The sequence below is a fragment of the Zootoca vivipara genome, chromosome 6 (genome assembly GCF_963506605.1).
Source record: "Zootoca vivipara chromosome 6, rZooViv1.1, whole genome shotgun sequence".
NCBI lineage: Eukaryota > Metazoa > Chordata > Lepidosauria > Squamata > Lacertidae > Zootoca > Zootoca vivipara.
The window spans coordinates 80604655-80619937 of record NC_083281.1 but is presented as its reverse complement, the minus strand read 5'-3'; the positions used below and the strand labels follow the sequence as shown (position 1 = coordinate 80619937).

General features: G+C 44.9%; 1 protein-coding gene across 1 annotated transcript in view; it reads left to right on the top strand.

Moving 5' to 3' along the window:
- Positions 1-10108: 10108 nt before the first annotated feature.
- The window catches only part of VWA1 (von Willebrand factor A domain containing 1), a 36724-nt gene continuing 31549 nt past the window's right edge, over positions 10109-15283 (top strand). The window contains exon 1 of the mRNA XM_035119767.2: positions 10109-10550. Coding sequence (XP_034975658.2) covers positions 10481-10550 — 70 coding nt within the window. The 5' untranslated portion in view covers positions 10109-10480. The remainder of the gene's footprint in view (positions 10551-15283) is intronic.

Sequence of the window (15283 nt, the reverse complement as noted above, 5' to 3'; positions counted from 1 at the left end):
ATTTGTTGCTGCTGGTGGTGGTGCTGATAGGGAGGGTAAAAATTCAGAAGAAAAGCAAATTACTGTACAGCCACAGGAAAAGGGTGGGTCCCGAAAACACCTCTCAGGTGTCAAAGGCCAGTTTAAAGAGGTGCATCTTTTTAATGAGGACGTCTTGTTGTTCCTTTGTCTTAAGGGAAGGGCTGTAGAGTATCTGCTTTGCATGCAGAAGGTCCCTGGTTCAATCTCTGACATCTCCAGGTAGGACTAGGAGAGACTCCCTGTCTGAGAGCTGCTGCCAATCAATGTAGACCAGGGTTTCCCCAACTTGGGTCTCCAGCTGTTTTGGGACTACAGATCCCATCATCCGCGACCACTGGTCCTGCTAGCTAGGGATGATGGGAATCGTAGTCCAAAAAACATCTGGCGACCCAAGTTGGGGAAACCCTGGTGTAGACAATACTGAGCTAGATTAACCAACTGTCTAACTCGGAATAAGGCAGGTTCCACTGTTCCTAGGGAAAGACTCTCCCTCCTACCTGTCGATTCCTTCTCTCTGTGTGCTGATCCCACCTCCATCCCAGAGGCTCTGGCGTTCCTTTGCGACCCAGAAGTGGAACGTGATTTCTCTCCCTCTCCCCTCTCCCCCATTCTTCTTTCTTAGCTCCCTTGGAATGTCACGTCACTTTGGGTTTTGCCACTCGCCCTGAGTGGTTGGCATGGTGCGACAAGCTGGCTGCCCTCGGGCGTCCTCAAGTGGCTGGCACTCTGATCCAAAGCGATTTTGCGGACCCCGCCACCCGGTGCCAAAGGCAAATGGGAGACAGGAGTGTGCAGGCCTCTGTTCGCTTTTCTTTGCTAGGGAGTCACTCAAGGGGAAGCAGAACTGCCGAAGTGTCCACCTAAAATAACCCCCCTTTCAAAAAGCTATGCATCTTATTACTGCTTCCTTTAAGAGGAACCAAAACCCAGGTGGGCTATCTTAGTAATTTTACAATACTTCTTAACCCCTAGCCTGCACCATTAAGGTCACGAGTGGGTTGTAACTAAAGACAGGGGAATATGTCAATTTCAGCTTTTCATTTTTCCACTCTTAAGGTCATTATTTTGCTTTAGAAAAACAAACCCAGGAAGTCTTATGAACGTAGAAAGTTGTCTTCTACTGAGTCAGACCTCTGGACTATATACTTCAGTATTGTCTACACCCCCCTTCATGGATCAATGCCTTGTCGTGGCGAAGGGGCTTGAATAACTCAGAGAAGCTATGAGCTATGCCATGCAGGGCCACCCAAGATGGACAGGTCATAGTGGAGAGTTTTGACTAAACGTGATCCACCTGGAGAAGGAACTGGCAAGCCACTCCAGTATCCCTGCCAAGAAAACTCCATGGACAAAGACAACAGGCATATAAAAGTTATGACGCTGGAAGATGAGCCCCTCAGGTCGGAAGGCGTCCAACATGCTACTGAGGAAGAGCGGAGGACAAGTACAAGTAGATTCAGAGCTGATGAAGCGGCTGGGCCAAAGCCGAAAGGACGCTCAGTTGCGGATATGCCTGGAAGCGAAAGGAAAGTCCGATGCTGTAAAGAAAAATATTGCATAGGAACCTGGAATGTAAGAACCATGAGTGGAGGTAAGCTGGATGTGGTCAAAAATGAGATGACAAGAATAAATATAGACATCCTGGGCATCAGTGAACTAAAATGGAAGGGAATGGGCGAATTCAGTTCGGGTGACTATCGTATCTACTACTGTGGGCAGGAATCCTGTAGTAGAAATGGAGTGGCCCTCATAGTCAACAAAAGAGTGGCAAAAGCTGTAATGGGATGCAATCTCAAAAATGACAGAATGATCTCGATACGAATCCAAGGCAGACCTTTTAACATCACAGTAATCCAAGTTTATGCACCAACTACCGGAGCTGAAGAAAGTGAAATTGACCAATTCTATGAAGACCTACAACACCTTTTAGAAATGACACCAAAGAAGGATGTTCTTCTCATTACAGGGGATTGGAATGCTAAAGTAGGGAATCAAGAGATAAAAGGAACAACTGGCAAGTTTGGCCTTGGAGTTCAAAATGAAGCAGGGCAAAGGCTAATAGAGTTCTGTCAAGAGAACAAGCTGGTCATCACAAACACTCTTTTCCAACAACACAAGAGACGACTCTACACATGGATATCACCAAATGGACAGCATCGAAATCAGATTGATTATATTCTCTGCAGCCAAAGATGGAGAAGCTCTATACAGTCAGCAAAAACAAGACCTGGAGCTGACTGTAACTCAGATCATCAGCTTCTTATAGCAAAATTCCAGCTTAAACTGAAGAAAGTAGGAAAAGCCACTGGGCCAGTAAGATACAATCTGAATCAAATCCCTTATGAATACACAGTGGAAGTGAGGAACAGGTTTAAGGATTTAGATTTGGTGGACAGAGTACCTGAAGAACTATGGATGGAGGCTCGTAACATTATACAGGAGGCAGCAACGAAAACCATCCCAAGGAAAAGGAAATGCAAGAAAGCAAAATGGCTGTCCAACGAGGCCTTACAAATAGCGGAGGAGAGGAGGCAAGCAAAATGCAAGGGAGATAGGGAAAGATACAGGAAACTGAATGCAGATTTCCAAAAAACAGCAAGGAGAGACAAGAGGGTCTTCTTAAATGAGCAATGCAAAGAAATAGAGGAAAACAATAGAATGGGGAAAACCAGAGATCTGTTCAAGAAAATTGGGGATATGAAAGGAACATTTCGTACAAAGATTACCATAATCAAGGACAAAAGTGGTAAGGACCTAACAGAAGCAGAAGACATCAAGAAGAGGTGGCAAGAATACACAGAGGAATTATACCAGAAAGATATGGAGGTCTCGTACACCCCAGGTAGTGTGGTTGCTGACCTTGAGCCAGACATCTTGGAGAGTGAAGTCAAATGGGCCTTAGAAAGCACTGCTAATAACAAGGCCAGTGGAAGTGATGATATTCCAGCTGAACTATTTAAAATTTTAAAAGATGGTGCTGTTAAGGTGCTACACCCAATATGCCAGCAAGTTTGGAAAACTCAGCAATGGTCAGAGGATTGGAGAAGATCAGTCTACATCCCAATTCCAAAGAAGGGCAGTGCCAAAGAATGCTCCAACTACCGCACAATTGCGCTCATTTCACACGCTAGCAAGGTTATGCTTAAAATTCTACAAGGCAGGCTTAGGCAGTATGTGGACCGAGAACTCCCAGAAGTGCAAGCTGGATTTCGAAAGGGCAGAGGAACCAGAGACCAAATAGCAAACATGCGCTGGATTATGGAGAAAGCTAGAGAGTTCCAGAAAAACGTCTACTTCTGCTTCATTGACTATGCAAAAGCCTTTGACTGTGTCGACCACAGCAAACTATGGCAAGTTCTTAAAGAAATGGGAGTGCCTGATCACCTCATCTGTCTCCTGAGAAATCTCTATGTGGGACAAGAAGCTACAGTTAGAACTGGATATGGAACAACTGAGTGGTTCAAAATTGGGAAAGGAGTACGACAAGGTTGTATATTGTCTCCCTGCTTATTTAACTTATATGCAGAATTCATCATGCGAAAGGCTGGACTAGATGAATCCCAAGCCGGAATTAAGATTGCCGGAAGAAATATCAACAACCTCAGATATGCAGATGACACAACCTTGATGGCAGAAAGCGAGGAGGAATTAAAGAACCTTATAATGAGGGTGAAAGAGGAGAGCGCAAAATATGGTCTGAAGCTCAACATCAAAAAAACCAAGATCATGGCCACTGGTCCCATCACCTCCTGGCAAATAGAAGGGGAAGAAATGGAGGCAGTGAGAGATTTTACCTTCTTGGGCTCCTTGATCACTGCAGATGGTGACAGCAGTCACGAAATTAAAAGACGCCTGCTTCTTGGGAGAAAAGCAATGACAAACCTAGACAGCATCTTAAAAAGCAGAGACATCACCTTGCCGACAAAGGTACGTATAGTTAAAGCTATGGTTTTTCCAGTAGTGATGTATGGAAGTGAGAGCTGGACCATAAAGAAGGCTGATCGCCGAAGAATTGATGCTTTTGAATTATGGTGCTGGAGGAGACTCTTGAGAGTCCCATGGACTGCTAGAAGATCAAACCTATCCATTCTTAAGGAAATCAGCCCTGAGTGCTCCCTGGAAGGACAGATCATGAAGCTGAGGCTCCAATACTTTGGCCACCTCATGAGAAGAGAAGAATCCTTGGAAAAGACCCTGATGTTGGGAAAGATTGAGGGCACTAGGAGAAGGGGACGTCAGAGGACAAGATGGTTGGACAGTATTCTCGAAGCTACCAACATGAGTTTGACCAAACTGCGGGAGGCAGTGCAGGACAGGAGTGCCTGGCGTGCTGTGGTCCATGGGGTCACGAGGAGTCGGACACGACTGAACGACTAAACAACAACAACATTGTCTACACCAAGGCCCCATTTGCACTAGACATTTAATGCAGTATCTTCTTTTTCTTCTTTGGCGATCACTCATGACCAGTCCAGTTGATGCTACTGCATTAAATACATAGTGCAGATGGGACCTAGGCAGACCCTCCAAGTGTCCCTATTTTCCAGGGACAGACCCAGATTTCCAGAAGCCATCCGTCCCAATTTCTGATTTGATCCTGGAATGTCCCACTTTTCCTTAGGACGTCCCTACTTTCGTCTGAGAAACGTTGAAGGGTATGGAGTTATGTTGTGACCCCCAAGATAAGAAACTCTCCAACCTTAAGAAGACATCTGAAGGCAGCCCAGTATAGGGAAGGTTGTTTTTTTTTAATGTAAAATGTTTTATTATGGTATGTTTTTATATATATTGGAAGCCACCCAGAGTGGCTGGGGCAACTCAGTCAGATGGATGGAGTATAAATAATAAAATAAAACCTATAATGAGAAAGTGTGTATATCTGTAATCAAACAGGGCTACCTTGCTAAGCTATTCAGTCTTTTATGCTTAAGCCAAGAAATTGTCTCTTCAACTATATGCAAGTACATAATTATGAACTTTTGCATCAAATTTGATTCTTTGTAGATAGTGGGAGATTGCATATTTACTTTGTATTTAATTGAACACCTAGAAGTGTATTAAAGGGACCCCTGACCATTAGGTACAGTCGTGACCGACTCTGGGGTTGCACACTCATCTCGCATTATTGGCTGAGGGAGCCGGTGTATAGCTTCCAGGTCATGTGGCCAGCATGACAAAGCCACTTCTGGCAAACCAGAGCAGCACATGGAAACACTGTTTACCTTCCCACTATAGCGGTTCCTATTTATCTGCTTGCACTCTGATGTGCTTTTGAACTGCTAGGTTGGCAGGAGCTGGGACCAAGCACGGGAGCTCACCCCATCACAGGGATTCGAACCGCCGACCTTCTGATCAGCAAGCCCTAGGCTCAGTGGTTTAGCCCACAGTGCCACCTGGGTCCCTTTTAAGTGTATTATGTTGGTTCTAATAAGATTCCGTTTGGATTATTATCAGTTCACTAGTAGACGCATTAATGGCTCAAGACTACTGAAGAAGCCCAGAAAACTGAGCTCAGGGAGTGTGCTATCTGCCAACCCCAACAAATCGGCCCCACCGGGGGTGAAACAGCAGCCTCACAACTGTATGGACTGCTAGGGCAAAACGGGGATAGAACGCTGGTGCCCTGTCTTCTTTATAACTTCATGAGCAGGTTCATCTGCACCTCACAGCTACCAGGAACATCGTTGAACTTACCTTCTTCTTGAATCTTCTTGAACTTATTTTAAAAAAACAAGAAAAAACAAAAAACTGAGTCAAGAATTTATAAGAACCTAGTAAAATCCGATATTGCAAGTTCACTTTAGTTTAGGTGGTTTGTAAGTTTCCATGGCCCTTTGTAAGTAGTTGTCTCTTTCTCACAAATTTGACAAATGGTGTAAAATTATTTTTTGAACAACTGTGTCGCCAACGTGCTATACAGATTGCACTACTTCGATACGCTGGCAGTTGAATCTGTGACCTCTGTACAAAACAGAGCTACAGCCCTTATGAGATAGGAAGATAGGAAGCTGCCTTATAGTCAGAGGATTGATCCACCTAGCCCAGTATTGTCTGCACTGACTGGCAGTGTTTCAGGCAGAGAGCCTTTTCTAGCCCTGCCTGGAGATCTCAGCAACTGAACCTGGGACCTTATGCATGCAAAGCAGATGCTCGGTCACGCACCGAGTGACGGCACTCCCCCCCCCCAAGTAAAACCAGCCTTAAGGGATGTACAGCGTCATTATTTGGAGTGTTTCAGGGCATCCACAAGCAGTTAAAAATAGTGTTGGTGGATCAGCCCAAGAGTGAGATGGGAGCATAGCTGCCAAGTTATCCCTTTTTTAAAGGGATTTTCCCTTATGCTGAATAGGCTTCCTCGTGAGAAAAGGGAAAACTTGGCAGCTATGGATGGGAGTCGATGCTGTTTCGATGGTCTGAGGTGTCACCTTTCAAACTGGTGCCCCAGTGGCTTGTAGGGGAAGTTCTTTCATTATTTACGGCAGAGTTGGATTCCACTCGAAAGTGACGACAAGTGACCTGTCTGGACTGCGACACTTGTTGCCAGAAACATTGCGACCTGGTTTTCACCCTGCTGTGTCATTCCCTGGATGATTAGTTTACAACTAGGTTGTCCATCATTAGATATATACATACTACGCATGATTTATTTCGTATTTATTTCAACAATTTATATACTGCTTAACACTGGCATCTCTCAGCACTGCATGATAAGGTCATGGGAGATACAATAAAGATGCAATCAGTTAAAGTCAACCAGAAGATCAGAAAACTTACTTAAAATGCCTGCGGAAATCGAAGGGGCCCTAAAGATTGGTCATTTTCCCAAGGTGTCTTCTGCAAGCTGCTATTGGTTCAATAATAGTGCGTTAGTGGTGGGTTTATACTGGACTGTCCACACATCTTTCTGCTTTATTAGTTGTTCTGCGATGCTTCCTAAATGTGGCAGCATGGTGACTTGTCTGGAGGGGCAACACTTGTGCTCTAGGTCAACAAAAGTGGAACTGGATTATTTATATGGTAAAAAGCTGCAGGATTTCAACAGAGAGTTACTGGACATGCACCAATGAGAAACGAAGCAGTATGCCCGTCCCCAAACATTTCCACTTTGCAAAAATGACTGGAAGTGGTATTGCATATACAGTGGTACCTCGGGTTACAAACACTTCAGGTTACATACTCCGCTAACCCAGAAATAGTACCTTGGGTTAAGAACTTTGCTTCAGGATGCGAACAGAAATCACACAGCGGTGGGACGAAGGCAACAGGAGGCCCCATTAGCTAAAGTGGTACCTCAGGTTAAGAACAGTTTCAGGTTAAGAACAGACCTCCAGAATGAATTAAGTTCTTAACCTGAAGTACCACTGTATATGTAACCAATGTGTTGGGTATATGCTTTACCCTGTTGCAAAGCATGGAGGAGGAGAATTATGTGTGGGCCACCTTGAGCTCCTTAGAGGAGCAGTGGGAGTCAAATATAAGAAATAAATACCAGTACTCCATGTGAGATTCCCTAGTTCTCTCTCCCCTGTTTAACCCTCTCTCGATAGAGTGCTTCCTTAAATTTGTGGACTTATTTTGGCTGGTCTGAATGAATGGGCATGTGAGTCTGAGTCACTCAGATAGTATTACTGAACTCAACATTTGACCGAGCCAGCTGCAACCCTAGGCCAACTCTGCAACCTACGATTGACTTCGTATCATAACAACCAAAGGACAGGGTGCTTTTGGGTGCCACCAATTATTTGGTTTCCATCTTTTGTGGGCTGCTTCAGACATGCCCATGAGAAGCTTGGGAAAGATTTCGGCAGCTCAATCTCTGGCACTTAGGCTGCAATGGAAGGCTGCAGTTGCCAACTTTTCCACTGGACTGAAATTGCATCTCTCCCTCTCTCCAGAGCAGGTTTCGTTGTTCTCTGTATCCCATCCAGGAATCTGTATTTGGCAACCCCTACCTGGATCAGGCCATGGATAGCTTGCAGATGGTACTGTGTGTATGCCAGTTTATTTCCAGGGACTTGTCCTGGATTGCAATCAAGTGCCTAATTTTCTAGAAATGTTCTGGTGTTGGTGTTTACTAGCAGATTCCCCCAGGACTGTGGCATCCCCAAACTTCCACCCTAAAGTCCAACCCATACTTGAAGGAACTTACAGGTAGGTAGCCGTGGTGGTCTGAGTCGAAACAAAATAAAAAAATTCCTTCAGTAGCACCTTAAAGACCAACTAAGTTAGTCTTTAACTTAGTTGGTCTTTAAGGTGCTACTGAAGGATTTTTTTTATTTTGAAGGAACTTAAACACTTTTAAAAAAAACACCCTGAAACAAACCCTTTCATATTCTCAAAACCAGAAGGCTTTTAAAGGGCGAAAGTCAGCTGTTAAAATTCCTCTGGAATTTAATACCAGGAAGTTTGTGTTGACAAAAATGCCATTGGGGTGTGTGCAAAAATATGATCTATCCGTAAGACCTTAATATGTTTTTATGAAGGGAGGAGATAGGAAATTACGACAACTCTTTCAATGCCCAGGATGGATTTGCGTGGGCTGTGAGCAGAGTTTCTTTTAATGGGTTTTCCACTGGGGAAAAGTAACACAGAGTAACAAGCCGCAGATATGGAAAGATTTCTCCCCTTTAAAAAGGAAGTCAAGGGCCTTGGGATATATTGGGAGGAAAGGCAGAAGGGAAGTGGAAGAGAGCTAGACTTGACTTCTCCCAGGAACAGTATCAATTTTGCCCAAAATTCTACCAACTTTTTTCCAGAAAGGGCTCTTATGCATTAAGGCAGCTGTATTGCAAACAGAAATCCATCCTATTCCCTCCCTGTGTCTCCACTGCAGGAAAAGCTTCACCTGATAAGTAACACTGACTTCTCTAGATGCTGAAGGCATAGGAGCTTTGCAACAGGGGAAAGTTGGCAACCTCAGAACTGTGATGACATGCTCATAGACTCATAGAATGACAGAGTTGGAAGGGACCCCAAGGATCATTTAGTCCAACCCCCTGCAATGCAGGAATCTCAGCTAAAGCATCCATGATCGATGGCCATCCAACCTCTGTTTTAAAACCTCCAAGGAAGGAGAGTCCACAACCTCCCGAGGGAGACTATTCCACTGTCGAATAGCTCTTACTGTCAGAAAGTTTTTTCGTAAGTTTAGTCGGAATCTCCTTTCTTGCAACTTGAAGCCATGGGTTTGAGTCCTACCCTCCAGAGCAGGGAAGGACGAATGAATAAACTTCCATTTATTTATTTCTATTTCTCAAGATTTATATACCACTTGATTTTTTTTATAAAACCTCAAAGCAGGTTACAAAAAGAATTAAATTATTAGCAAAAAATAAATGAAATGTTAAAAACAACTACCATATTTTTCCTTGTATAAAACTAGTTTTTTCTTCCACGTAGTCTCTTGGGGAGTAAAATCCCACTGAAATCAGTGGGAATATACCTCCAAAAGGAGAAACTCTCTCTCTCTCTCTCTCTCTCACACACACACACACACAGGTTTCAGTTGCACCAGGTCATGTTGTAGGGTTGCCACCTTTTTTAAACCAACCAGGTTCCTGTGTCTTTAAAAGTACCTGCTAGAAGTGTAGCAGGTAGAGTGGTGTGAACAACTTCCTCTCCACACCAGGGAATTTCACCAGCTACCAAACAAATAAAATAAAATAAAAAAATCCCTGTGTGTCTTAAAGGCTAAAGGCACTGTAGCTTTGACAGAGGAAAAAAGTTGGCAACCGTTTTGTGAACCTTTCCTGCAGAGGAACAACAACTGGATTTACAGCATTTAGCAGGTGACACTTGAAAGAAATGTAAAGTTTGTCCTAATGCAATTTAAGTACCCACCCCCCAAAAAACATTAAAACAACCCCCGAAGCACAGACATCAATGCCACTGCCTATTAATTGCCTCAAATCGAGCCACTGCTCCGGACACATGTACAGAATCCGGGGGGGGGGGGGAGTTGGCAACTCTACTCAAAGCACAGGAACTTTCTCTCTTTTTTCTTTTTTCAAGGCTAACATCCCAAGGGACTGGCCTGACCATGCCTGCTTTTTAGCTGTCCTCAATTCCGCGGAGGCTGGCCAAACTTTATTATAAAAAAAAAAAGTCAGCAGCACCCACAAGAGGAGAAGGAGGGGGGTGTTGTTCTGCAAGCCACTCCTGTCAGAAAGGATTTACGACTTGGAAAAAGAAAACGGGAAGAGCGCGAGGGAGAGAGAGACGGAGGAGGGAAAAAACTGACTTGGATATTTCGCAAGAGAGCAGGGAGATTTTTCTTCTCTCTCTTTGCAAAGTCTGGGGAGGGTGGGCATCTCAGCTCAAGGCGAGAGTGGCATAGGAAGCACCAATCTGAATTCTCTCTGCGTGGTCCTCTTAACATGACTGCGCCCAGACTTCCCTTCTGTCTCTCCGGCGGCGTCAAGGTTCTGGGTTTAAGGTAGCTGCGCTCGCAGGAGTTGCTATGAGTTCCAGAGCTCTGCTCTTCCTTCTCTGCCTTCATGTTGCGCTGGGACAAACCCTCCATCAAAGAGGTGAGTGAGTGGCTGGCTACGGAGATATGTAGTCTCTTTCCCTCCAGCTCTGAGTTTTGTTGCTTGTTGCCTCTGTGTGTCTTTACATCTTTATCTTTTCCTTTTTTCCAAGGTGCGTTGGGTGTTCTCCAAAGTCAATATTAACTGGAGTTGCTTTCGCACACAATTGAGTTTGTACGCTAGGAAATGCCAAGGGAAAGAAAGGGTGCAGAATTTCTCTTATTTATTTGTTTATTCCATTTATATACCCTCTTTTCCTCAAAGGAGATCAAAGTGGCATGCATGGTTGTTCCCCCTCCTCATTTATTTGGTTTTTTTATTTTTCATTTTTTATATACTTTTCAAGTTTATACATTTCACTAATTTTTCAATCATTTGAACATTTCGAAACTTGGCTTCCCACCCCCTCTTCCTGCGGTTCCTTAAATTTATTTTTAATATCCTCTGCATATCCAAATTAACTCAATTTGCTCATTTATTCTTCTACTTTAAATATAAGCTCTTATAAAACTGCAGGCTATTACAACATGGCAGGATTATTCCCCTTGCTCATTCAGTCCCCACAACAACCCTGTGAGGGAGGTTCGGCTGAGAGGCAGTGACTGGCTTCCAGTGAGCTTCAGGTCTGAGTGGGGATTTGTAGTTCACCCCTAACAGAACAGCAATTCCCAGCACCCTTAACAAACTACAGTTCCCAGGATTCTTTGGGGGAGGCCATTTACTTTCAATGTGCTGTATTTGTTTATTACATTTATATCCCATCTTTTCCTCCAAGGAGCTCAAAGTGGCATATGTAGTTCTCCCCCTCCTCATTTGTCCCCCGCAACAACCCTGTGAGGTCGGCTGGCCTGAGAGTCTGTGATTGGCTTCCAAGGTCACACTCAGTGAGCTTTATGGTCTAGTGGGGGGATTTGAACCCTGGTCTCCCAGGTCCTAGTCTGACACTCCAACCACTACACCACGCTGCCTCTTCTTGAGACAGCCTCTTCTTATTTTCCTAATGCACACACCCCTCTCACTGCACCTACACTTGCAGTTAGGAGTGTAACATTCTCAGAGAAACCAAGATGAAAAGATGCTGTCCGTTATTTACGCCGCGCCAGCCACATGCGCAACGTAGCAGAGAGTCACGTAGGCAAACAAACAAACAACAAATCTCTTCCCCAGTGAACTTACAGTCTCTGCTTCCTTGGTTCCCACCACCAGAGGAATGCAGGCCAATGCAGTGGCGTGTATTTTACAACTTTGTTTTGGTGGGTGAGCGTTAAGACGGTGTTGTCTCAATGGGAGACTCAAGGATGCTTCCAGAGACTTGATGCTATTTTGCAGGTGTGGTTTCATCACATCTCGGGAAATTTAGGCTGTGCCATGAAAGCTGCTTCGGAGATTTCCCCACAAAACTGAACTTTGTTTGCTGCAATAAGGAGAGTGATGGGGAGATGTGTGTTAAGGTTTCTCGAGGCAACACCGTTGAACCCCTCTGCAAACATACCTGGAATGAACGCTCGGTAAATCGCCGATGGAATCTGACCGGCAAGTTTTGTGCAAGCGAATCGGGCTGAATTCTCAGTCGACAGGTTGTTCCAAAGCACTAAGGTGCTTTTTAACAGGATAATAAGGCAGTTTTTGAACATTTGGCAAAGTCTCTTTCAGTTAGTCCAAGCCAAACAGTTTGCTCCTGGAAGATAAGTCCCATCTGCTGCGGAATTTGACATGGCCCACATGTTGTTTTGTGGGTAAACCACTGAGGGCACCGCAGCTAAATGGTAAACAAGACATCCCTGCTCAGATGGTTCCTGCTAGGAATTATAGCCAGAGTGGTGTAGAGGTTAGAGTGCCGGTCCAAGACCTGGGAGACCAGGGAACGATTCCCCACTCAGCTGGGGAGGTTGGGCCAGTCACTATCTCTCAGCCTAGTCTTCCCCGCAGGGTTGTTGTGTGAGGATAAAATGGGGGAGAAGGAGAACCCAAAGTGCCACTTTGCACTCGTTGGAGGAACGAAGAGCTATAGATACGTATATTGAATCAAAATAAATTAGGAGACACCGTGAATCATAGAATTGTAAAGTTGGAAGGGACCTCAAGGTTCACCTAATCCAGCCCCCTGGCAATGCACGACTGCTTGAACACATAAAGAGAATAATATCAATAATAATAAATGTTGCTAATAACAGATATAAATCATAATAATGGGTTATAGCTGATGCTAGTCCTGCTGGGAGTAGACGCATTGAAATTAAGGAACCTTAGTTAGTTAGAACCATTGATTTCTATGTGTCTGCTCTGACTGAAACGGACCTCAAACTGATTTTAAATAGCATGGGTTGTGTTCTGGTCCTAGTCAGAGTAAACCCATTGAAATTAATAGCCATGACTCACTTAAGTCTGTGGATTTCAGAGGGGTTTGTTCAGATATTGAATACAACCCATGTAAGAATAAAATAAAAATAAAACGGAAGGAGACTTTGCAGGTGGCGGTGGGAATTGAGAACAACTCGTTGAACGTGTAAAGTAGAACAGGAGAAGTTCCTGCTAACTCTCACCATTTAGAGACGGATTTTTAATTCGGCAAATCTATAAATTTTGTTCTCAGTGGTTCTCAAACGTTTTGGGGCTACCCAGCACTGCCTTCCTTGTTTTCTTAGAATGTCAATAGCGCCCACCTGAGGGGTGCCGGAACCGAGTTCTGGTGAGTTTCTGGTTGGGGGAAAAAGGCCTGGGGCTACCACCCCCTTGGTGCCATAAACTCAACTTCACTGGCCCCTACCCTATAAAAAGCATTATTCAGAATCGCAGTTTGCACAACCCACTGAGGAACAGCACAATAAAATTCAAAACAGTAACAGTTAATTGTGCACTTATTCAGAATCCAATGAAAACTGTTTAGTTTAATGAATTCAGCCAAACTCAGGGACTTGATCCGGTGATACATGCTTTCCGAAGTCTGATAGTCACTAACACCTCAAATACCCCCCTGCCATCCGCTTGCCTCTTAGTGGCCCCCTATATAACCCTACTGGCCCCCCCAGCAGGTAGTACTGCCCCCTTTGGGAAACACTTCTTGATAAACACCGTAAACATGTGGTCGTTTAACTGGAGATAGCAAGGAATGAATTGACCTTGGGAGCTTCTTTTTCCAAAGCATGGGCTCTATCACTCAGTTCTGCCCCACCCACTCAGCCTCCAGTCTCCCTGGCTTAAAATAAAATAAAAATAAACAGGGCTGAGCTCTCTCTATGAGAGCAACATCCTTCATAGGGGTCTGAAAGGTCCTCAGATTTATCAGGGACTGACCTGGAGATTGTAACCCTGATACAAGGCAGGCCAGTTTCGCACACATAGCAACACTGGTTAGCCAGACCCTTTTTGTACAGTGGGGAAATACAACTTATTTTGCAACCGGTGGTGTGAATCGCAAGGAACTCGGTTGTGTACTTAAAGCAGACTTTGCCAATGTGGTGCGTTCCAGATATTGAGGAGTACGGTTCCCGAAATATTTTTCTGCTCTCCTGCACATCTTGGGGGGGGGGGGTTCCTCCTGTTAGCAACACCAGTTAAATAGCCCAGGCAGTGCCCAGAGAGAAAAGAAATCCTGATAATGCTTTACTGAGGAAGCTGAACAAAAACAATATATACTTTCTTGGGGGAAAGGAACAAAAAAGGGTTTGCATTTCTTAGCTCAGGCCTCGTCCGTAGATGGGAAACATTCAACCAGACATGCAGAGGAAGGTTTCAGGGCAATTATTCTCCATTCAAGCAATGTGCACAGAAAAGTATATATTAGGGGAAAGTGTGCATATAAATTAGTGGAAATAGTGGGGGAGGGAATGTGCATATTTGTCAAAACTGCATACAAAAGTGTGTTTATCTGGAGAAAATTGCAGTAAAATTCTTAAGAATTGCAGTCATCATCATTTTATTATGTATACCCGGCTTTTCCTTAACATGAAGCGTCACTCCGCAGATGAGGAAACTTTCTTAGACTGAGGGATGCATTCCCTTCTGGGTAACCATCCAAGGCCACATGCAGGCGGTGGGTGGGGCCAGAGGCAAAAAATGGGCGGAGCAACAACTTCTGTACACTCCTCTCTCTCTGTCCGAGCAAGAGTTCAAGGGCCCATTCTAGCCGGGCAAAACCCTTCAAGAAGGGTCCGGGGCAAGGCCACTTAGAGAGGTGTGGCCTGAGGAGGGTGGGTGTGGCCTGGGGAAGAGTCCTGAGGGCCAGCTAGAGACGTCTGGAGGATGTCATCTGGGTGCTGGGCCTGAGTTGCAAAGAAAGGCCAACAGAGAATGAGGAGAGGGTTAGGGTTGAATCCTGACAAGACAGAAATACTGTTTTGGGGGGACAGCGGGTGGGCAAGTGTGGGGGACTCCCTGGTCCTGAATGGGGTAACTGTGCCCCTAAAGGACCAGGTGCGCAGCTTGGACTCACAGCTGTCCATGGAGGCTCAGGTCAATTCTGTGTCCAGGGCAGCTATCTACCAGCTCCATCTGGCACGCTGGCTGAGACCCTACCTGTCCACCGACCGTCTTGCCAGAGTGGTGCATGCTCTAGTTATCTCCTGCTTGGACTACTGCAATGCGCTCTATGTGGGGCTACCTTTGAAGGTGACCCGGAAACTGCAATTAATCCAGAATGCGGCAGCTAGACTGGTGACTGGGAATGGCTGCTGAGACAATATAACACGGGTCCTGAAAGACCTACATTGGCTCCCAGTACATTTCCAAGAACA